The sequence below is a fragment of the Cyclopterus lumpus genome, chromosome 24 (genome assembly GCF_009769545.1).
Source record: "Cyclopterus lumpus isolate fCycLum1 chromosome 24, fCycLum1.pri, whole genome shotgun sequence".
In the NCBI taxonomy this organism is placed as follows: Eukaryota; Metazoa; Chordata; class Actinopteri; order Perciformes; family Cyclopteridae; genus Cyclopterus; species Cyclopterus lumpus.
Window position 1 is genome coordinate 7,508,781 of NC_046989.1, and position 24,754 is coordinate 7,533,534.

General features: G+C 42.2%; 2 protein-coding genes across 2 annotated transcripts; both read left to right on the forward strand.

The window, feature by feature from the left end:
* The first annotated feature begins 8,783 nt into the window (after positions 1-8,783).
* si:ch211-142k18.1 lies at positions 8,784-14,207 on the forward strand. Its single transcript, XM_034528156.1, has 3 exons — positions 8,784-9,025; positions 12,952-13,478; positions 14,069-14,207. Exons 2-3 carry the CDS (start codon positions 12,958-12,960, stop codon positions 14,205-14,207), a joined length of 660 nt encoding a protein of 219 aa, XP_034384047.1. The 5' UTR covers positions 8,784-9,025; positions 12,952-12,957.
* Positions 14,208-16,233: 2,026 nt separating this feature from the next.
* On the forward strand, positions 16,234-24,348 carry chrna2b (cholinergic receptor, nicotinic, alpha 2b (neuronal)). The gene is made up of 6 exons (XM_034527575.1): positions 16,234-16,300; positions 20,199-20,350; positions 20,950-20,994; positions 21,188-21,297; positions 22,328-23,495; positions 24,223-24,348. The coding sequence occupies exons 1-6, from the start codon at positions 16,234-16,236 to the stop codon at positions 24,346-24,348; spliced, it is 1,668 nt and encodes a 555-aa protein (XP_034383466.1).
* Positions 24,349-24,754: the final 406 nt, after the last annotated feature.

The window sequence follows — 24,754 nt, forward strand, 5'->3', positions numbered from 1 at the left end:
AATGTGAATAGGTCTGACAGAAGCGCTGTGCACTAGACCACTGCCAGTGGGTGGGACCGAGGGTGTGCACAATAAAGAGAAAACAAGGTTTTCAGGAAAAAAAGCTCATCTGTCACAGTTAAACTTGTGGAGGCTTTTAGTTCAGCTGACCAACAAACATGTTGTTATCTTCGTTCTAATCGCAGTGCTAATGTGTGATAGCACTTTCTGTTATGTTGCTTTATTATGCTTTTGCATGGCTGCGTGTGCTGATGAGTGGAAGTTGTCATTGTACTGTCGCGACAATGTGTTTTGTTTGCGGTCATTTTGGCATCATAAGTCTCCTTAACTTGTCACTTCGACGGGTTTTTAGTCAAATGACTGCAGTTAGAAATGAGCAGGCACAGTTACAGAAATGTTGATTAGTGTGCATCGTTCTTATGCATAAAGAAATGAAATAAAATACGATAAGAGGGATTACTTCACAAGAAGAAGATGATGCGGATGACCGATATAGAAACAACGTTATATGTATGTGAATGAATCACATCTTTCCTTTCCAGACAAATACATATTCCAGCAGATGAAGCCCTTTCATGATCACTCCTCTAATCATTGCTGTCACAACTTAAAATTAGCAAAACATGCAAGGTATGCATTTACATAAATAGCTACTAATTCCATAACAGGAAGTCGAATTAAAACCATCAGACATAAACATAAAGCACACAAAGGCACACATCTGCGCATGAGGTGGACACAGCATGATAATCTGTATAATCAGAGGAAGTCAAACACAATGCTGTCTTTGTGATGATTGATTTTTGCTGTTCACCCAACTTCATGGTCATTTTTTTCGAAACTGCATTACATTAATTGTAATGGTGTCCAACTCCTTTGATAAGATTTGCTATTTTCCATCATGCTTCAGGCGCCGGTGGTGGTGATGCTGTTACTGAACATCAAAACATGAACATTAGCTAATTGGACCCGTCCCGCCTGCATTTCTCTGCAGCGGTACTGTATGAATATGATCCAAAATCAAGCTGAAAACATCCTTATGGACTTCTACACTTTCTCTTCGGTGATGTATTTTTTTTGGTCAATCTTGAAAGGGTTAACTAATGCTCAATGACCTTTGTGTAAACATAACACATCACTATACATGTGTGTTTTACTAGCATGTGTGTGTGTGTTTATCTGTGAGTGAGTGAGTGTCCACAGCTGATCTCACATTCTGCTGCAGCATATGCATAATATGTTGGTTGGCCAACTATAGCCATGTGCTCAGGGGCCTTGCGTGGTGGTGGTGACTCACACTTTCTCCTTTATGGCCTGTTTCTTACTGCCACTGACTTCCTGTTGATTTCTCACTCTCTAATCTCAATGGGCCCCCAGCCAATAGGGGGGGGAGATCACAGCTGAGAGCATGTCTGACCCCCAGCCGCTACCCAATCCGCTCACAGTGGAGGGAAAAGAGTTTGTGGCGTGTTTGGCCAACGGTTAACGGAAAAAACCAGCACACACACACAAACACACACACACACACCGCTGCTCTGGTTTATAGGTATGGACGATGTGTTTGGCTAACCGCTAACATTTAACACCGCTTAGCGGGCAGACAAAGGAAAGACCGAAACTGAGACCACAATAATTTGGACTAAACGCTATTTGGATAAAACCACGTACTCAGGAATAGACCCACTCTAGATTTCCTGATTGGAAATAGTTCTTTTGAAATGAGTAACCTGTAACATCCGATACCCCATTGACTTTACCCTCTCAGTCTTATGCAGGTGATCAAAGCTTCTGCTGGCTCCTCTAGCAGTGTATTCTCCTCCTGCTGGAACAACATGTCCCTCATAAACCACATAAATCAATACAAAAAAGCACGGGAAAATAGTGAGCAAGGAGTCAACGGAGCGTTATTTCCCTTGAATTTAATGATCAGTGAGCGACACTGTGGAAAACGTCCAAGCTTATAATGATATTGCAGTTACATACTCAACAGCACTTAAAAAAAGTGTGAAGTTGTCTGGATCAAGAGCAACATTTTCCAGTTTAAAGTGCTCAAATACACGTGTATGTTATAGTTTATGGAAACAAGCTTAATATCTCCCATTGCCATTGTGCTATGTTACTTAATATTAAAATAATCATATCTATCATTAAATGTACGTGCAATATTGTTTCTGAGCCTTTCGGGTAAGTTGTGACATAACTGTAAGATTGACAGAGTTGAGTGATGGCTTCCATTATGGGATCATCTATTGTGTCCTTGTGGTCTCCGGGAAGCACAATAACATGGCTAATTATGTTTGCCTGATTACATTTGGACTTGCCTTCTAACCATTATCGCATATTTAGCCAGGGATGTTTAATTACATTAAACCTAAGCTAAGAAAACTGGGATGTAAAAGAACACTGCCTTTGATACTTGCAGACACGTTGTGTTTCCATTGGTCCAAATCAGTGTCAGTCTGATTGATTAGTGTTCACAATATCCTGAGGCTGCCTCATTTCCTGCTGCTTGACTTATATATATATAATGAGGTCTGGATGGAGGTCTGTGTTTTTGGCTTCTGTTGTAAAACACTTAACAAAGCCGAGACAGCTTGTGCAGAGCGAAGCGCCCTTTGACTGGATGCAACTTATAGCCTTGCAATCTCCACTTAAACTCCATTGAGGGTTTAGGGTTTGTTTTTTTGGGAGGTGGGAGCAAGATGTACCGCATTAAGTGCGGTCAAGTGTGCAGTTCGCAGAGAGCTTTGTAGCACTTTTGGTATCTTTGTGACCCGTGGCCTTCTTGGTAATGGTGTGGGATTAGAAGGGACCAGTATCACACAGGAGCAGTGGGTGTGCTGGGGGCTTACATCAGTCAGAGCCAATCACAGCTCAGCGTGTGCCTTTGAAAGCACCGCGTTTCGGCTGTACCGTAACATTTCTGACAGTTTGGTAATGCAGCATCAGCAGAGTGCCGGACAACTTTTCAAAAGAGCAAACTCATATTTTTGTTCAGGATGTGCAATGTAATCACACACAGCAGCTCAAATATAAATATGTGTAAAAAAAATATCACATGTCCAATCTCTTTTTTTCTAAGCCAAGTCACAAATGTGCATGATTATGCACAATGATGAATGATTTAGTTTGAGGTCACAATAACAAAACAAAAGCAAAAAGATTGCACTTCCCCAACAGTTGCACTGCAAACACTGACAATCTGGGTCAAAGCACAAACGTTTGTTTCTTTGTTTTACGACATCCTGATGCTGGTTGCACAAGATATAATCAAGGCAAGGCATTGGAGCTGAACCATCTAACCATCATTAAGAGGCATATTCTTGACTAAAATTGTATCTAGAAATGTCCACTGGTTGAATAATGTAGGATCGGAGGGAAACAAGCAGAGCATGTGACATTTTTAAAGAACTGGCAGTTAAATATTATTTTTATTTCTATTGGTTTACTCTCCTAAACGAATTTCCTCAATGACCGGAAACATGATCCATACACACTGAGCGGACATTGAAGTCATTTTAGTGTAACAATTCGTAACTCTACCAACTGCAACTTTTCATCAGACATATCCTCAATTCATATAGTGAACCTACATTAAAGCAAGGTATTGTTGTAGGTTACACAATATGAATTGAGTAAATGTGTAGATGTCTGATGAACGGCAGCGTTTTGAGGTTGCGTTAGGCTCCGCCTCTTCAGCAATGCCTCGTTGTACTTTTATTCTAATGAGAAGCATTTTCCAGGTGTGTTTTTTGCATGTTTGTAATGCATAAGGGTTGGAAAGCATATCCATGAAATAAATCTAATTACCAAAATGTTTAACCAAATACCTCCGAAACAAATTAATAACTGAATGGTATAATATTCGGGTCAAGCCAACCTGGATAAATGAGGATAACATGATTGCTTAATATCATATTCTTATTTAAAGCTACATTAAAGGGTGATTTATATAGTTATTAAAGAATCCTAAAATGGAAACCCCAAAAGGTTTTTAAACACAACAGCCAGACACTGTGATGACACATGCCCATATCAAATATCCATGACTTAAATGTGTTTAATCCTCTTCTTAGAAAAGTTAAACATGCCAGAGATCTGTCACTGTTGCTGTGTCTTGGTTGCCGTTTAGAGATCAATAGAAATCTCTTCCATGACCTTTTCAAATGCAGCCTCTGGTGATATATTGTTCTGCTATAGGTTTAATTTTTCATTCAAATCATTACTGATATGGATTACTGGGAGCCATCAGCAGCCGTCATTAATTAATATTTTTCTTGTCGGTGAACCCACCTGCGGCACTCTCACAGACACATGCGTGTGTCTTTTATTCTGCATTGAAGAGAAAGAACATCTGTGGACCTACTGCAACTTTTCATCAGACGTATACTCAATTCATATTTCAAACCTACATCAAGACAGTTTAATTGTTGTAGTATTTTTTCTTAAGATTTTTGGCTTCAACTTTTGCTTTGCATACTGTATTTCCTCACATTCAGTGTTCACGGGCATGTCAGAATGCACATGTACAGTATGTCGGGTGCGTTCAAGTGCAACTTATTTGTGGGTTGTTGTTGTGTGCTCGTTATTTGAGGTCAGTCTGCTGTGTCAGGGCCCTAAGAAATACAATATGTCACTGGCAACCAGCCCCTATACATTTCACAGAACATTTCCAGTGTCAGATTCATGAATCGCCGCACACATTTCGACATGTTATATAGATTTTTTTAAAAAGCGGACTCAAACCCCTGCCCGTTACTCCCGAAGCTCCCCAGTCTGAGCTGTAAAAGGGAGCGTGGACAAAGTGGCAGATAACACTGGTTGTGAGCACTAAGAGAAGAAGCCTGGACTGTTGGGCTCCCAGAGTGGATTAGCAGAGTTTATCAGCTGCAGCACACTGTGGCACTCACTGCTTGTGCTCTGCTGCGGTGGATAAGTGGCTGCAGAGAGCAGCGAGTCCTTGGCCTTGGTCAATAACAACCCTCGGGGTACACAAGGTTCTGGTCAATTAGAAAAAAGGCTGAAGCTGTTTCTTGGTCAATATATTCATGGTCACGGTCTAATCTATTATGTATTTTGTCAACACTCCAGTGGAACGCTGTGTGAATTCATATTTTGCTTTCATTTTTTATTTTAATGGACAGTATAGTAGACAGTGTTGTTACAAAATATCGATGGATTCTTTTAAAGTATAACGAACAAGACGAAACATCAATTTCCTAAATATCAAAAGCGTTGGTTTTTTCTCAAATGAATTTGTTATGTTCTGCATACTGAATGATTAAAACAAAGTTTAATTATTAAGCTTTAATCGTCATAACGTGTCGCACAATACAAGTTCTACAACACAAGTTCAATAATCCATGTCGCTTCTAAAGAAATACTCAGCTATGAAACACAGGATTTTTTTTAACCTGTTCAAAACTGCTGTCTCTTGAACATTTTTCCTACGGACTTAAGGGAAGCTGCTGCATTTCATGAAACTGTCATTGCAGAAATCAAGCATTATGCCGTCAGTTATGCAACACGATTTACATTGAGAATGAAAGACAGCTCCCACATGGTGCCTTCCTGCCTCAGTAAAATGGAGCACCCTGAACATGCCACATGCAGGCCTAAACATGGCGGAGTGCTTTTAACTCGGTGATGTTTGACAAGACCATCTGGCTGCAATATGAGGGCAACATGTGTGTGTCAAAGGTGCTGGTTTCAAGGTTTTTTTTCAAGAGTCTTTGAAATGTTTAAGCAAGAAATATGCAAATAATGCAATAAAAACAGAAAACTATGTACAAAAAAAAAAAAAAAAAAAAAAAAAGGTTGTGGTTGCTGTACATTAGGATTGTTTTTCAATGAAATGTGTTATTGGTTTTACATTATGAGAGGGCATATAACAACAAGTTGAGTAAACTAAACATGAACTATTACACTAGTATGTAAATCATTATGTTGAGTCAGATAACTGAGGAACCGTACTGCCGTGATCGGAGCGCTTTAACCTCTCCTCATCCATCTGAGTGAAGGGATACCTTGACGTCATGTTTGTGAGCCCTTTCCCCCTGAACAGCAGCATTTGGAGGCTGCTCTCTCCAGACATTAGGCCCCGCCTCCTCAGCAGTGTCCGGCTGCAAGCCATCATAGATTACACCCCGACGTAAGCAACAGACGTTTCTCTACATTCTCGGCTGAGATATCGCTGCAACACGTGTCTTTCAGTCATTCTACAGTATTGTTGTTGTTTGCACTTGTATTTGTTATCGAATAAGAACCATTTTCTAAGAGGTTTCCATGCATGTTTGTAAGCCACAAAGATTGACAAAAATATCCCTTAAAAAAAATACAAATACCAAAAGTAAAAACAAATAATAATCGAACAGTATTCGAGGTCAAGACAGATGGATCTCTAGATAGACATATGGATCTCTAGATAGATAGATAGATAGATAGATAGATAGATAGATGGATAGATGGATGGATAGATAGATTACAGTTGAGTGCTCTCATCTGAGTTTTCCCTGATGAAAAAAAAAGAAACTTTCCAACGAACCTCTATGTCCATATTCATGTTTAGTCTTTTCTTGTGAAAAAAAACAAAATAGAAATAAAAAGACAAACATTTTACACCAAACTACAGATGCAAAAGTGACCTAAATGCAACGTGAAGGGAGGATAAGATGAGCCATATCATATCCTTATTCAAAGCTGCATTAAAGCTTTATTTGGATACCCGATATGGGGCATATCCAAATAGATCGAAGTCAGATTTCGGATATCCGACCTGTCAATGTTGCTGTGTCTTGGTTGCCTATTAGACGTCAATAAAAATCATAGATCTCTTCCATGCCCTCTGGTGATATTCTGTTCTGCAGTTTCTCGAATCATTGCTGATCTGGATTACTGGCAGCCGTCAGCAGCTGTCATTAATTTGTACCTCCAAGATGAAGAAATACATGTCTTCTCCTTTCTTTTCTTGTGCGTGAACCCACCAGCCTGCGGCACCATTCCAGACACAGGCGCTGTCTTTTATTCTGCATTGAAGAGACGAGAACACGTGTGCAGGGTGAGGGAAAAGGGAAAGAAAGATATCCCATTTATACCCGGTGCTATAAAGCACTCTGTCGATAAAACATTGTCAACAAAACAAACGCAGCTTGGTCATTAGACGAGAATCCGCTCCATCGCCGCTGTATTCTAAATGGGAAGCGTTGTCCTTCATAGCTCTTCGGTAATCACGGTCATTTTTATCCAATTTAGTTGTGCAGCTGCTGTGAACTGCGCCTCCTTCACCGTGGATGAAGGGATGCGACAGGCGGAGGTGGAAGCAGACTTCACTGATGAAAACGACAACAAACATTTTTTGGGGGAAATTCTTGCACTTTGTAACTATATAGTTGCACAGAGGGAAGGATCATGGCTATGGCAACTAAACCTCTGTCCAGTCTGGTCACAGGAGGTAACCACTATTGAACCCTTGATTAAAATGAAGAAAAGACACATTATCTGCAGGTCTGACATCAGGACAGAAAACTCTGGTATCCTTAAAGTCAGACATGTTCCAACCTTCCTTTACTTTTCACCTCGCTACATAAAGGGCACGCTGCTTCCTACTTTGGGTGTGAATCGTACGTTTGATGTCGGCACATTTCACAGGAATACTGGTACGAAAACACGCCTGTTGCCTTTTAAGGATATAGTTCCATTTATTTTGACGCCATTCTTGCTTTCCTAGTTTTTGCACACTGACTAATTTTATAGAACAACGTGTAGTTTTCCGTGTAAACTTCTACGTAAGCGAGTAGCACTGCAGAACAATGCAGTCTAGTCGGGTACAAATGACCCTAAAAGCATCCAAAGTATACCTGCTGGATTCAATTGTCCTGAAGTTTCAGTGTTTTGCAATTTTGGAAGAATCCATCTTGGAATCGATCAGCTGACAACTATTCAGCCTTGGTCAATACTACCAATCGAATAAAAATCCTACAAACGGACCACAAACTGAAAGCAGAACACTCCCGATACCAAAATCGTGTCCTGTTGCCGACAGATTCTGCTATCATATGTCGATATCTGTTCATAGAGATAGCTGGAGGGTAAATGACAGATAGAAGGGCACAACATCTCCCTTTAATACCAGTTGTCAGTGTAATAAAAGCTCCTTGGCCTTGAATCAACCCTAAAACACTGTATGTAATAATACGATTAATAATAATAAGACACTTTGACATATGGTCATTCATAACGGACAGATTCAGGAATTCAAACACAAAACAAATCCGTTTTCCCTATCACTATTTATTTTGCTGCTTTAAGAAAGAAATGTTTTAAATGAAGTTCCACGAGTGAGATTCAGATATGAAGTGAGAACTACACACTCCTTTTCAAGAACTCAGTGTTTTTTTAAGAATGCATTTCATAAACCCAGTGAGTTATTAATCTGTCACTATTGTAAATTGTCTTGGTCGGGAAGTGATAATATCGGCTGGAAAAGAGGAGCTTGGTGTTGTTTTTCACATTTAAAAAAAACTTCTGACATATCTAATGGGACAATTCCTCGAATGAATAAGAAATGCATATCCAGCACGGTCATAAAAGGCATTTCCACCTATATACTAAGGAACCCTCACGCTTCCTCGGTCCCTCACCAGAGCCCACAGATGTGAAGTACATTACTCCCCCTCTTTGCCCCTCCTTTTTCCAGCCCCTGTTTCCACTGCAAAGAAAGAAATCATTCAGTTTCAGCCTTTTCTACAAACACCCCCCTTCCCCTACCTTCCCCCTCCCAGCAGCAGATGACCACACTCTCCAGCCAAACCCTAATTGTGTGTGTGCGTGCTTGCGTGTGTGTGTGTGTGTGTGTCTGTGTGTGTGTGTGTCTGCATTTTTTTTCCCTGACATGAAAAAGGAAACCAGTATTTGAGTATTTGCTCTTTGTGCCTGTGAATGGTCGTCCTGCGCCGTTTGAACCGTTTCAGTGGACTGAAAAAAAGTGGAGGTGGCAGAATTTAGCTGTGAAAAAACTGGAGTTTTGGTAAGTTTTGGATTCATAAAACTTTAGTTCACGTGTTTGATGGGATGTTTGGGGTTTTCCTCACCTGGCGCTTACACCACGGGTAAAAAGAAAGACGCTTAACTGACACGATGTTTATAAGTATGTGCAGATAAATAAGTTAGTGTTTGGTTGAAGAATGCTGTTTGTGACGTGGATGGTTAAAAAGTGACCTATTTTCTAGGTCAAATGGTATTTATGTTCTGTATATGTTGACATATATGCATGTATATGCGTGTATGTGCTTATATCTTTATGTATCTCTCTGCCAATGTGCATGATCGCCCATCATTCAAATGCACACCTCTCGCTGTTGTATCGGCTCATTGGGAAGACCCAGTTGTCATCACAGCATTGAAGCGGTTGAGTGTTGACACCTGTGAAACACACCTGTTCAGCTCTTTGACAAGAGGGGCCGCGGGGTTGAGCTGCAGCGACATCACAAAGCCTCAGATTAGACGAGAGATGTCGCTCGCGATGAGCGTCAAATTCCAGACGCACTGTGACAACTCAAAGTCTGGAAAAAAGAGACATTTCATTTGTAAAAGATATCAAAACTGTGCAATTAATTAAAGCCAGTCAACACAATCCACCAATTCATCTTATTTATTTTCAAGCTGAAACAATTAGTAAGTGAATTCATGAATTAAGTGGGAAAAGAATATGTGGTAACTACTTCAACATCCTCTTGTTCCAGCTTCTGAATCGTGTAAATATGTGTTTTCTGATCATAAACATTTTATAGATTTAACTTTTCTTTAAACTTATAAAAAAACTTTTTTTTGACCAAACATTAATCGAGAAATTAGTCGTCTATCCTGATTAATTTATTCAAAACCAGGTGTGAGAATGAATCCTGATTTCTTAATTGATTAATGTCATTGTGCAGCCTATAGTGAGTAGCATCAGGGTGCATACTGGCTATACTCAAAGGTAGTGGTCAAAAGTAGTACTGCCCATTCAACTACCAGCAAAAGTGGAAAAAGTGTATTGGAATTATAATAGTAAATCCATCCATCAATAATCACTGCACTGCTGCACCGCTAAACAATGTGCTTTTCTTAAATAATCTTAAAAGCTTCTGCCATTCGAAGCCAAAAGAAAAGTCGGCCTATAAAAGCCACTTCACAATGACAGTTCCTTCACAGCGCAGAGAGTCGAACACAAACCCCGTTTCAACTAAACCATAAGACGCCGGCGTGGACACTGTGCAGATATTTCCCAAAGACAAAGGCCACATGCTCCTGCCAATCTGTGACGGAGAGGAGCCGGTGTGCTTCTAGTTAGCTGGGCCTCTCAGAGACGGAATGATGCCACTAAATGGCCTTTGCCTTTTTACTGCTGCAATGCTAATTGAACCCAGACACCATAAAGTGATATTTTGAGATGAATCATGTTCCCTTTGATTCATTCTGTCACTCGGGCCGAATGTGTTGTCACGGTTTGGATTGATGTACAACCCTTACAAGAGAAGTAGAAGAAGTAAAGTAATAAAACTTGAGGACGCGCTGTCCTGCAGCTCTCCAACGAGAAGACGGATTCAATTTTTTTTTTTATTATTTGAACAGTTAAATATGAGTGGCGGTATTAAAACTGTCCAAATAACCAACCTGAATCCTTCCTCATAACATGTGACCTCTCTGGAAATAACGTGTTAAATCCATTTTATTCCAGTTGATTACAGTCACTTACTTACAATGCACTTGTCAATCAAAAGAAATGAGCAAAATGTGTTACTCGAACACTGTGACGCAACGCTCCTGGATTGTGTCTCTGCTCGCGGTCTCTATTAGTTTGGATATTTCAGTTTACTGATCTCCTTACAGCTGCTTTAACACATGTGAGGCAGCGGGAGAGCAGAGAGGACGGCCAACAGTTGGTTGTTTTATGGGTTTTGGCCACACCCCAACTCGTCTTAAAATAAACAGACACGTTTACGGGGTCCGTTTGAGCATGACGTGGCGAAAAAGGTGCAAAGTCAACAACCAATTCAAATGTTTTCACTCCAGCGATTAGACATTGAAATAGTCTCGAGGCTTCTGTTAAAGTCGACCGCAACTGAAAACCAAATGTCCTCCGGCAGCACAAAAGGCGACCTCGCGGGCCTGTCGTGGGTTTTTAAATATACTTCCAAAATGACACTGTTTGACATTGACCGTTTGAGAAAACCAAAGAAACGTTGCAAAAGACGCTCCCTCACTGTACTCTAATGAGCTGTGAGGATTTACGAGGTGCATAGATGGTGTAAAATAACCCCAGAAAAACGCCAGTTACCAAAAACAACACAAATGTGAGGGGTTTGTCAGCTTTTACAGCCCCACGGCCAAACCACAGAGAATGAGGCAACCCACAGTATTTAAACATAACTCCAGCAGCAGAACTTAATGCCAATGTGTACAGCTCTGGTGTTAGAAAACTGTGGAAAAAAGATTGAATGAATACATTTTCTCCAGGAAAATCTTATATTTCTTCTTGAAAAGCAGGTTTCTTAAATTGGATCGATGAAATTCAGCCACCAAAAATTCAACATCTGGAGGATTCAACATCTGGAGGATTCTTCTTCATGGACTCCTGAGGACGTGACCTGATAGGACTGAAGTCTGATCAATCTTTCATAGCCACCATGTCAACGTTTGAATTTTGGTGTCTCAATTTCACCAACGAAAAAACGGTTTTCTCTGCAATTTGTGGGACCTAAAAAGCGAAAGTTTTAAATCAAGTGTTTTAACCTGAAAGAAACTTCTAGACATTTCAAATTGGAGGATTCAAACCACATCATTTCAGGTAATGATGGGTTACAAAAGATAATATATCAATGCTATACAGTAAAGTTTTACAGTAAATGTCAACTTATTTCAAGTATTCAACATTAAGAGATCAAATTTATTTAGAAATATAAAATATGTTAGATTATTGCAGACAAAAGATCTTAAGTTTAAGGATACTTACACTTTTGGTTGCTATACCGCCTTTTTTAAGGCACCTAAAATGTTCAAGATTCCAGAGAGGGATATCTATTGGCATAATCTATATTATAAAACAAAACTTTAAAATCTCTTTAACCACAGACTTTATTTCAGACACCTGACCACAAACTCATTTTGGGGTTTTGGGACTCATCCATGCAGAACTCTTTGTGAAAAGAAGCACAAGCTACTTCTTTGAGTAAAATATGATATAATGCATGTCATGCCATAGTATAAAGATATATGCGTTCAGAGACATATTAGAAATGTTAGAGACAAAGGAAATGTTAGCTGATAAATTGTACATTGGTATGAAATGATCACTGAATGTCACACTGCATATTTTAGTGTCACATTTTTGAGCCACAACAATAATAAAATTCAATAGAAGCCATTTCTATAATGCTGAAGGGTACAATGTGACAGCGGGAATATTAACTGGAAAATGCACACAATAAATGTCTTAAGGTCATGAAAGGTCAGAGTCCATGTGGTTTAGACTTTAAGGCCACCAGAGAACGTATGTATGTATGTACGTATGTAATGTATCTGTGCTAATGCACCTCATAAACAGTTCTCTGGATCCACAGTTCAGAACACAATTGAAGTGTTTATTGAAATGTATTTATCTTGGCGTTGTGACATATTTGGTAAATACCACTGAAGTGAGTGAATGAGTTCATTCCCTACATGTATGAAACATAGAAATCCCACTAAAAGTGTAACTTGCACTTTGTGCGGGCTAAAGCAGCACCCTGAAAAGAGAGTTAGATGAAAATATGAATATTACTCTCTTTGCATTTTACATTGTGTCATTGCACAAAGCCGGTGCCACATGCTCAGCTGAGATATTTCCCACAACTCCTCCAAGGCGCCTCTTCACCTATAAATCAAGTCCGCTGAAGTTATTCACAGTCACTCACCACCTCCTCCTCTTTGCAGGTTACCATGCGGTGTTGTTGGATGCCCTTCGTCTTGGCCTGGGTATCCATGGCAACCCCCACCTTCTGCCAAAGTGGAGATTGGGGTTCAGGCTTTGACATCTACTCGGCGATAATCGCCACCAACGACACGTCTCAGGCAGTCGGTGATGAGCCTGTGAGGACAGGACACAATCAGGACTGGACCGCATCAGCAGCTCTTCCACCATCACTTTCGCCGACGCTGCAGTACGAGCCCCGACCGGACGAGTGCTCGGTCCACTTCAGCACGAGCGCCGCTTCAGCTCGAAGGCTGAAGGCCCAGAGAGAGGAGCTGGCCTATCTGCACGCCATCCAGCACGGAAACAAGGCGGTGATGGAGAACTTGGTGCAGTTCGTGGGGGCCGAGCTGGGAGATCAGAGCTATGAAGATGTGATTAAGGAAAATGTCGTTGGCGCCGCGGAGGACCACAAGAGTTGCCACGAAGAGGTGGAGAAAGCTGAAGAGGATATGGAAAAGCAGCTGAAAGGGGAGGTGCCGATGCAGAAGTGAGTGTAATGAATCTGTTGAGCCGAACCGTGAATGTGCTGAGCTTCATAGCTTCACGGCTGGAACGTAAAAGGGAGCGGCGAACAAAAGATCTGTTCTTGTTTTTTTGTTTTGTTGCGTTTTCTGTACTGAAGACATTGTGGCCGGCTATCTTTTTTTGCCTTTTATTAAAGCAAAGGCGACCGCGGTGATGACCGCCGATTCATGGCTGCTCTTCCATGATGCATGTCAATCAAAGGAAATGAGCAAAAGTATTAATATCATGTTGCGAGGCTCCTGCATTGTGTCTCTGCTTGCAGTCTAGATCGGTATCACGGTTACATGAATACTGAAGAGCATTCATGTCGGCGCGTTAAGATTTTATTATACACGGTACGGTGCACCTCTAAAGTGACTATTTCTTTATGTGTTTGCAAAATGACCCTCTTTTTGTCTCCGTCAAGCTTTGCATTATATTTGCTCTACATCATTAACAGCAACCACACACATTACCCCCTTTGACTTACTCTGTCTCTCTCCACCATCCCATTGTTCCTTTCTTCCCGTCGCTCCACCCGGTGACCTGGACGCTCCGTCTCTCGGGGAGCAGAATCAGAGAAGAGTCCTCGTCCTTTGAAGAGATGCTGCGCGAGGCCGCGGACATCGCCAACAGGCTGGAGATCTCGTCGCAGGCCCTGCACGCTTCGTTCACCAGGCAGCTGAACGGCGTGGCCAAAATGCATCGCTAAGGAAGTGTTGAAAAAAAAAAAACGCGGCGGTGCTCTTTTGTCACCCTCCACCATGGGCGAGCATGTTCGGTATCATGTGCGAGCCCCCAAAATAAGGTTCCTACGATCTAATATTTTCAGTTAATTTGTCTGTATATGCTTTCGAGCACTAGGATGCGACAATGTGTCACGGTCAGGCATCAACTGTGGGAAGTTGACGGGAAAGTTAGGAGAGTGAATGACTGACACGGCAATAAATAATTGTTGTTTCCTTTTCAACAAAGTTATAACCCCTATGAAATATTATTTTCCATCCATGCATTATTTGTGGAATTGGGTGAGGTAATATGTGGGAACAGTATGTGGTGCAGGTTTGAGCCAAGTGGAGTGTTTATGGATCAAACTAGATTGACCGCCAGAGACCAAACATAATGGCTCTGTTGGTTCTCCAGCAGAAGGACCATCTGGTTCCAGGGTGAGGATGGAGGCCGGGCTACGCTTCAGGATGACTGGCGCTTCCCAGTGTTATATATAAAGCATTGTTACAAAGCATTGTTACAAAGCATTGTTACAAAGCATTGTTACAAAGCATTGTTATTATACAGCATTGTTATAAAGTATTGTTATAAAGCATTGTTACAAAGCATTGTTATAAAGCTTTGTTATCTGTTGTTTGGATAACAGTATGCATTAACCTGTGGATGAGGGAACAGGTATTCTCAATTCGACGATTTCCGTGATGAGGAAGTAATAAGAAGGAAACAAACACACCATAATAACCTGATTGAGCTCTTAAACATAGCACTTCTTGGTCTGCACAATGTTTAAAGGATTTTACACAGAATGTAAACCACAGGACCAGAAAAGAAAAACTAGGTTTGGGTCTCTGGTTGGATTTACCGGTTTCACTGTGCTTTTGTTGTGAATCCAGCAGCTCCATTCTCACTTTAGCTTTGGCCGGATTCACGAGAGGGAAGTGCTTTCATGTTTGAAATCATAAAATGTGTAATGCATTTGTACAATGTATGATGAAATATGGTTTATTTATTGTTTTTGTTTCCTGCATGAGTTGCCACCTTTTCTCATCTTCTACTCTTATCAATATTTAAGGGGGACTACATTTTCACAAGACATATTTATTCACCTAGTCTGCCCTCTAGCTGCCTCCCTCAGAAATATCTCCTGGATGTTTCAGTAGCATATGGCACGTATTTACATTTTTACATTTTCCAAAACAAATAAACTATCAGTCTCTATCCGTTCAGGGAAAACGGGATGCAACTTCAGTTATTAGTTGATAATCTCTCACAAATGCAAGTAATAACTTTTACGGTGTGTGTGTGTGTGTGTGTGTGTGTGTGTGTGTGTGTGTGCGTGCGTGTGTGTGCGCGTGTGTGTGTGTGTGTGTGTGTGTGTGAGTGCGCGAAAAGGAGGAGGGACTATTATCGGTTCCAGATGAAAGACGCGAAGTACTCAGATGTGTCCCGTCTTCTCTCAGTGGTGGATGCGGTGTTACGGACCCATTCGACTCGAATGGCCACTGACAACGCTTATAATCATGGAAAAGATATCATTAAAAACATTTTAATGGATATCGAAGTCTTAGGTCGGGGGCACCGGGGACGCGTAAAATCTTGGCACCGTGCGTAAAAAAGGTGGAATTGTTTGGATGAGATACTTTTTCGTGAATTAATTTCTTGAGATCAACAACAAAAGAGGTAAAAAACAAATACAATAAAATACGGTGTCACGGTGCCGCCCCCTGATTCGGCCCCGACTTCGTGCGCGTAAAACAAGACGCGCGCGTCCTGTCCAAGAGGAAGCTGAGGTGTGAGCGGTGACGCGGGGCTTCAGGAGGGGGGGGGGGGAAGACGGTGAAGTCATTCGGCGTGTAGAAGCTACCGCTCCACCGACAGCAGAGAGCGCACAGGTTGTGCCCGATATGCCTCCCGGACGCGAAGATGACCGGTTGTGCTCACAGAGCCCCGGTGTCAAGGTAACGTTCTGACAGCGGGCGGAAACACCGGCGAAGTACAACGGGTACAAAATGGGACGCGAGCACCTGTTCTCCGCGTGGACGGCTGCGCTCTACCTGCTGCTCTTGTGTGCGTCAGGTAAGCACTTTTTCCTCCGTGGGGTTGTTGTTGTTGTTGTTGTTGTGGCTTCCGTGAAAAGAGCAGCAGGTTAACAAGCCATGGCGTAGGTTTTAAGGATGAGCTTCACATTTATTTGCACGACATTAAGTGATAAACGTCGAATTAATACAAAGTTACGAGGCTTAACAAGTGGCTAAACATAAGCTCCCCACGTGAGCCTCAACACCTGCGCGCTTGCTTTCATCCGAAATTCCCACAATATCTTGTTCTCATATTTCATTTAAATCATCTTAAGTTACCTCTGCGACATGTTTGTATTCGTCTCACGTCTTGGAGGAGACCAGTTTCACCACTGCGTGGTGGATACGGGACTCCCTCCATCCACCTGTCACTTCCACATTGTTTTTAGTTTGAATGAAACATGCAACACACAATCAGCGTTAGAGATATGCAGGATATGAGGAATGGACTAATCCTCACCCAGGATGCAACAGTGTGAGAAATAGGCTACAAAGGCTTAGTAATAGTTATATTGTCAGTAGGTGTTCATGGTCAGATTTGTTTCTTCAGAACAGCAATGGATTAAAGGAAGATGCATATTCATAATTTGGAGAAGGTTTAAGGGGCCCAGAGTTCTGAAATGTCGATTCACCTCACTGTAAATACACAACATACACATATGTATGAGGAGAATACCTTTTTATGGACATATTTGTAGAAAATAGTATATATTTGTATGTTGCAACGATGTATCGATTAGTGGGCAACTTTTAGATCAATCTGCAACTATTTTGTTTTAATCGGTTTGATTCATTTTCCCGAGAAAAAAAAAAAAAGGTAAGAATTCTCTGATTCCAGCTTCTTAACTGTGAATACTTTCTAGTTTCTCTCCTCCTGTGTGACACTAAACTGAACATCTCTTGAGTTGGGCTTTGGGTAAAAGTGACCGACAATAATTTAACGAAGAGAATAATCGACAGCCAAAGCCGTCCACTTGACAGCGGAACTCAGGACGGCGCTATTGGATTCAAAGTTTCTGCATTGACACGTATGAGCTCCCCTTTCATTCAAAAGAGTTACATGGACAAACCAGTGCTCACTGGGAGCTCTAACATGTGTCTTCTTGTAGCATGAGAGAGAGAGAGAGAGAGAGAGAGAGAGGGTTTAAAATGTCCTACCAATCTCAACCTCTTTTTTAAGTGAACTTTTTACTCTTAAAATATTCGACAGCCCAATTTCAAAAGAGCACCTCTGGCTTGAGAAGCTGCTGACTCCACCGTCTAAACTGGTCAGTGTTTTGACGCACCTCGCCAAGGGGCTTGGCCGCGGTACAACATGCTGGGTGTTGGAGGTGTCATCTCATTTCAAGTCTCTTGCTGGCAAGGAGGGCCCTTTGATCCGTGGCACCCAGGAGCCTCTTTTCTTTTGTCAAGTCCCACATCTGGTCCTTTCCAGATGCACGGACAGATGAACGTGCGCCGCCCTGACTGTCGAGAAAGCAGATAAGAAGTCTCTGGAGCACGCTTGTTTGCCCAGAATCTAATTAGTCGGTGATGGCAGGAGATGAGCCCAAGTGCACCATGGGCAAATTAACTCTGAATTTATACATCTCTAATGCCTCCTTTTTCTTTCTTTCTGCTTATTTTTTATTCTCTTTTTTACAAACAATTATATGTTGTCTAAATTGTTACTTCACATGATATCCACAGACCACATGTGTAAGACTGCCGTGTTTCATAGACTTCATCTGTATATTTATCCAGGATTTCTCTGTTCAAGACCCTCGCAGCCCGAGGAATTAGCGTGGGCAATAAGTCATGGAAAACAGATGTGCGTGTATCCCCCAGGTTAACTCCGCTCAGCTGGTTATCCTCCACTTAAGAGTTGTAAGTACTTGTCAATATGGTCACCAGGACCACCGCTCACCCACGGCCAGGTGATGCTGCGGCCTTGGCTAAGCAACCATTACCGCTGCCAGATGACGGTGGTCCAAGGTCTCGTTTTAGGATCTTTTAATGTAGGCACACCTCATCATGCTGCGTTACATCCTTACACTGTCAAACGGAGACCCAGAGGGAGTGGGTGTTTATGCCATGTGAACCCATTGGCGTCGCTATTGATTTTTTCTTTTTGTTAGATATATAATTTCCTGACATAAATCTGTAGAGAGAAGCTGCGATGAGACATTCGATAAGATACATTCTCTTTAAACAATGAGGACAATTTGATTCCACAAATACTTTCTACACTATGGCTCACTGCAGTCATCAGTGGTGTTGTGAGTCAAGAGTCAGAGTTTATTTAAAGTTACTTTGGGGAACTTTTAACGGGTTACGAAACAGTCTCATTAAATACTGATGCCTCGATACGACCTTCAGAAGTAAACGTGACCATCAGCTAAGAAGATCTTCTATTTCTACTTAGTTATTCTTAATGTTTCTCATGGGCACCACGGGGTCGGGTTCTACGCGATATCGGACGAAATCATGCACGTTCACCAGAGAGTCCTTCAACTCAGACTCCAGCAGCACCCAGATCCTCCTCCAGCCAGCTAGCTAGAAAGAAGGGAGGTCCAGGAGAACCCGAACCAGGACTGAGCGGAGCAGGAAGTCGGACCGCGCTGGAGAGAGAGAGATGAGAGGTTTTCCTAAAGGGCCTCTGGTGCACTGAAACATTATTGCTTTTGTCCACAGGGACCGCCAAAATCCAAGCCAAATTAAAGTTCCTTGAAGTAGCTTTAAATAAACAAATAAACAAATGTTCAAGTCAAGTCCCACTCAGTACGTATCTTGGTTGCAATTATTTAGAAAAACAAATTTCAGGCATCCCCATTTTTGAACACTTTAAAAAACACGTTATGGTCATCCGATTTTGAAAAAGAACTCTTGAATATCACATATGGGTTGCGTGGCGAGGGAGTACACGCAGATGTAAACATGTTATCATCGCCCCCTCCGCCTCAAGTGAAATGAGTTAATTGTTTAATGCATCAGCTGTAACACAGAGTGGCAGCCAGCTCCACGATAAACACCCCTCACTGGTGAGAAATGATCTCACCTCCACTTAACACAAGCAAGCAATGATGTGTGTAATTGACTCTGACTACATTGATGAAGGTGGAAGCCGTGATCCCCGAGAGGAGGAGATTTACTGTCTATTTGCATTCTATTTATTCTAAATAACAGAGTGCCTCAGTTTGAGCTTGTAAATCTGTCTAGACTGCATTCAAAATCAATTTGATTAAGCCACCTCTCATTGTGGAGCAACACGTACACATCATAATAACATTTGAGAGATACAAAAAGATAATAAATGGAATGGAGTTGCTTCAGAGCCCCCTCTCCGGTCTCCACCTGCTCACCTCCAGAGGTTTGAGCTGTCGACTCGCACGGGGAGCTCAGATCAAGAGATCAGAAGATTCTCTAAGATGTGGAAAAGTCGATAAGACTTTACCAAGACAGGTCCTGGATGTTGAGAGGAGGCTGACACGCGAGATGTTCAACACACTCACCTTCACTCGGGGAAAAGCCACAATACCAGATTTACTGCAGTTTGTTAAGTGAGGATTAGAGGCGACGCGGATGAGAGAACATGGATATGATCCCTCCATACTGTGCCGCTCACGCCCGTGGCCTTCCTTCAGATATTGACTGCTGAACAAACTAACAAATGTACAAAATTGTCAAAAGGGAAATTTGCACTGAAGACCAGTTTGATTTAACAGTTTCAGATTATTTTATTTAAATGTGGAAAAACTCCATATTTCAGCTTCAAGAGTGCATTTTAAAATCACATTTAAAAAGGTGGGTGGGAAATTGAATCTAGAATTACATTTGTGCAGTGTCGCATAAATGTGACTGTATCTGTCAGAGAAAATACACATTTTTCAATGACAAGAAAGGATGCATCTGTTCAGGTCTTTGTTACGAGAAGACCCACTCGCACGCCGAGGATGAGCTCTTCAAGACGCTGTTCGCTGGTTACAACAAGTGGTCGAGACCCGTGCCCAACATCTCCGACGTCGTCATCGTCAAGTTCGGACTGTCCATCGCACAACTCATTGATGTGGTGAGTCACGTTCACGGAGGTGGCGTTTTAAAACACACGCTGCTTTTAATGGGAACCAAAGACTTCATTTTTTGTCGCTCTCTTTTGAAGAAAGAAAAGGACATACTTACATACTTTGATTACTTGTGAACAAAATGCGTCACGCTTCAAGGACATTTTAGTTGATTATTAAGTGCGGTGATGTATCCCGAGAGCTTTAATTAGTGTGTTTAATACTCTTTAATACTCCCTGTATTAGGGAGCACTGCAACTTTAACCCACTTTACTCCGTTTTTTTACGCGGTCCTTCAGCAAGCATGGACCGTTTGGCCTCTTTAAATACAGTAGCAAGAAGAAACTTAGGGAAACTACATTATGCACCCGCCGCCCTGCCAGAGAAAAACTGTTACAGAACACTTCAGATCCATCAAGTTATTGAAGTGAGGTAGCTGCAGGCTATATTTGGGTCTCCTTTGACAAACCTCCAAGAACCTCTCTCTCATATATTCCTCTGGCCTCAGTTGACAGACGTAACTCAGTCTCTCCTGTCTGTCTGTCTGTCTGTCTGTCTGTCTGTCTGTCTGTCTGTCTGTCTGTCTGTCTGTCTGTCTGTCTGCTAGGATGAGAAGAACCAAATGATGACAACCAACGTGTGGCTTAAACAGGTCAGGAAAATGTGTCAGTGTTGATTTATTATTAACGTTTGGGTTTTTTTTCCCTCAAATTGGATCTGGAGATTTCAAATGTTAAGAATATAAAAATCTATCTCTAGGTTACTCATTTGACAACATATACAAGGAATTGAGTGACAATCAAGGATCCCAGCCCGCCTCAAAACATGTTGTGTGTGTCTCTTAGGAGTGGAATGACTACAAACTACGCTGGAAACCATCTGACTATGACAATGTGACGTCCATAAGAGTGCCGTCAGAGCTCATATGGGTCCCAGACATCGTCCTCTACAACAAGTAAGTGTGATAACAGACTAACCACAAGGCCTATAATTATCTTAAGTTATTTTTCATTATTGTTTAATCTGTCAATTATTCTCTTAATTAACGGATTCATTGTTTGGCCAAAGAAAATGCCACAAATTAATAAACAATCCCAATCTCCCAGAGTTGAAGATAACCAACAGTCCAAAACCTGGAGTTTACTGTCATAAAGGATAAAGATAACCATCAAATATTCAGTTTTTGCATTTCCGTTGCTTAAATGATAAATTGATTATTCATATTGTTTCGAATTGGCAAATCTACGCAGCTCTACTCTTCATAAGCACAAGTTATTTAATTGATTTTATCGTCCGGTCGAGCCATCCACTGTTCTTGAATTCATGCCACACAAACGGATGCTTCTTTCCTGGAAGGCGTATGGTATATAGATGGTGCCATCTAGTGGTAATAAAACATTCTGCTCCTCTGGTCAAATGTTTCCACCTTCACGTTGGAAAAACAGCTTTAAGTCAAATTATGATACAGCTTGAACAGTTCCTCCTGCCACAATTTATGTTTCTATGAAGTGCATTTTTAACGCGCGCCGCTGCTCATGTGTGTTGATGCCGTCGACCTTCATCGGTGTAATCGCTTCAGTGTGAAATAGATTTAGAGAAAAGCTCTTCCTTCTCCTAAATCCACCTCAAGGAGATTAAACCCAGAGAGTTGATGATGGAGTTCAGCTCCATCGAGCCGGTGCGATCACAATCTGTAAGTGAAATTTTAAAAAAAAAGGTGTGAAACCGATGGAGCGATAACGACTCATCGTTACGTTCTCAGGGGGAAGCTGTTATCGCCATTAGAGCGATGAATAAGGGGGAGATTACTGGAGAAGATTAATATTATTACCGGGGAACCAATACTTCTTCTTTTTTTTTACGCTGCATACTTTCAAAAGAAGAAAAAAAAAGGATCATTTTCTCAGCAGAAGCAGGGTTTGTTTATCTGCTTATTTCAGCCTCGCTTCCCAGATATTTAATAATTGAGGTGTCTGCTTTTCCAGCGCTGACGGAGAGTTTGCCGTGACCCACATGACGAAAGCTCACCTCTTCCACACGGGTAAAGTCCGCTGGGTCCCGCCGGCCATTTACAAGAGCTCCTGCAGCATCGACGTCACCTTCTTCCCCTTCGATCAACAGAACTGCAAAATGAAATTTGGCTCCTGGACGTACGACAAGGCCAAGATCGACCTGGAGCGCACTGAGAACACAGTGGACCTGAACAACTACTGGGAGAGCGGCGAGTGGGCCATCATCAACGCCGTGGGCACGTACAACACCAAGAAATACGACTGCTGCCACGAGATCTACCCGGACATCACCTACTTCTTCATCATTCGAAGGCTCCCCTTGTTTTACACCATCAACCTCATCATCCCCTGTCTGCTGATCTCCTGCCTCACAGTCCTGGTTTTCTACCTGCCCTCCGACTGCGGCGAGAAGATCACCCTGTGCATCTCCGTGCTGCTGTCCCTCACCGTCTTCCTCCTCCTCATCACCGAGATCATACCGTCCACGTCGCTCGTCATCCCGCTCATCGGCGAGTACCTCCTCTTCACCATGATCTTCGTCACCCTCTCCATCGTCATCACCGTCTTCGTGCTCAACGTGCACCACCGCTCTCCCAGCACTCACAAGATGCCCCGCTGGGTCCACTCCGTGTTCCTGAACCTGATCCCACGCTGGCTGTTCATGCGGCGGCCCGCGCCAGACGGCCGCCGTCGCAAGCTGCTGCTGATGCAGCAGGAGGCGGCGCTGGTGCGCCGGCATGGACGGATCGCCGGTTACAAACCCGGCAACTGCCTCAGCACCTCGGCGACCTGGTTTGGAGACGGCGCCACGTCGGAGGACCACGACAGGAGCTCTTATGAGGATTTGGAGTTGGGAACGCTGACGTCGTATTTCTCCTTTCGCCCTCCTTCGCCCAGACCTCCAGGGACGACCCCTCCACCACATCAGAAAAACCCACAGAACAGCCAGAACCAACAGGAGGGGCCCGCGGCGACAAAGAGACTTTTAACAGGGGCCAGAGTCAACCCCACTCAGAGGCCCACGAAAGCTGTTCACACGGTGTCAGACCCAACATTCCTGCTTTCACCGAGTGTTATACGCGCGCTGGAAGGCGTGCACTACATTGCAGACCATCTGAGGGCTGAGGATGCCGACTTCAGCGTGAGTATCAATGAATACAACATATTCTAATATCAGCCTTACATTACATGGGGTAATGTGTCAACGTACTGTATGCCTAAGATGCACTTTGTTATAGCATTAATACAAATATCATAGTATCCCCTTGAGCTCAGAGTCCAGTTTAGGATTTCTTTAATCCTAAAGTGTATAATCTCACGATAAACACCTGTACTGTTGTTGAACATGTTTACTTTACCTTGTACTAAAATAACATAATTCAATTGGTAGAGCCCAACAAAAAGAAATGCATTGACGAGAGTTATTGCTGTATTTGGTTTATTAAAGTGCACAGGGGTAGACTGAAATCTATATTTATTTAGCGTCTTAATCAAACTGAAGGTCAAGTCATAAATAAAAAAGAGCAAGCAAACAAAAAAAAACATTAACTAGGGCCATAACTTATTATAATTTTCATTTTAGATCAATCTGACGATTAAGTTTTTTTTCAGTTAAATCAAAAATCCAAAAGGCGGAAACTCACTTCTGGTAATGTTCTGAGAAATATCTTTTCCGACTTTAAGAAACTTCCCAAAGAGTTTAATTTCATTGTTTATCAGTCCGCTCCATAACTGACCAGGTGGCCACAAACTGCTAGATGTGTAACCGTTTGCTAACAAACAAGTAGGAATATCACGTGCAAATTTTTAATTTCTTGTTTCCTATCATTTCTCTCCGTCTCCTTGTGTTGCTCGTTAATTCTCCACAGGTGAAAGAGGATTGGAAGTATGTCGCCATGGTGATTGACCGCATCTTCCTGTGGATGTTCATTATTGTGTGCCTGCTCGGGACCATCGGCCTCTTCCTTCCCCCGTGGCTAGCTGGCATGATCTAGGTCATGTGACCGCCGCTCGGTAGTGAAGCCGGGCATTCAAAATGTAGCTGAACTCTACTTCAAGACTCTGAATGTGAAAAAAATGTATGTAATTTGCTGCGATAGCAGGTTTTTATTGTGCACATTTTAGATCCTTAGAACTAGCGGGGAAAACATTTAAAGGGTCTTTCCTCTGTACAGCGGCCATTTTAGTGGATCTCAGACTCAGCTCGTCCCTTTGCTCAACTTTCAACACGCTAATGTTGGTAAACGACATAATATTTGGCATTTTAGCATACTAATGCGAGTATGTTGATCAGCCAGTGTTCAGTATATTGTCTCTCTTAGCATGTCAGCTAGCGCCACGTGCTAGCTAAATAGCATGGGGCCAGTGTCAGCGCTGGATGAAGCGTGACGGTAATGTGAT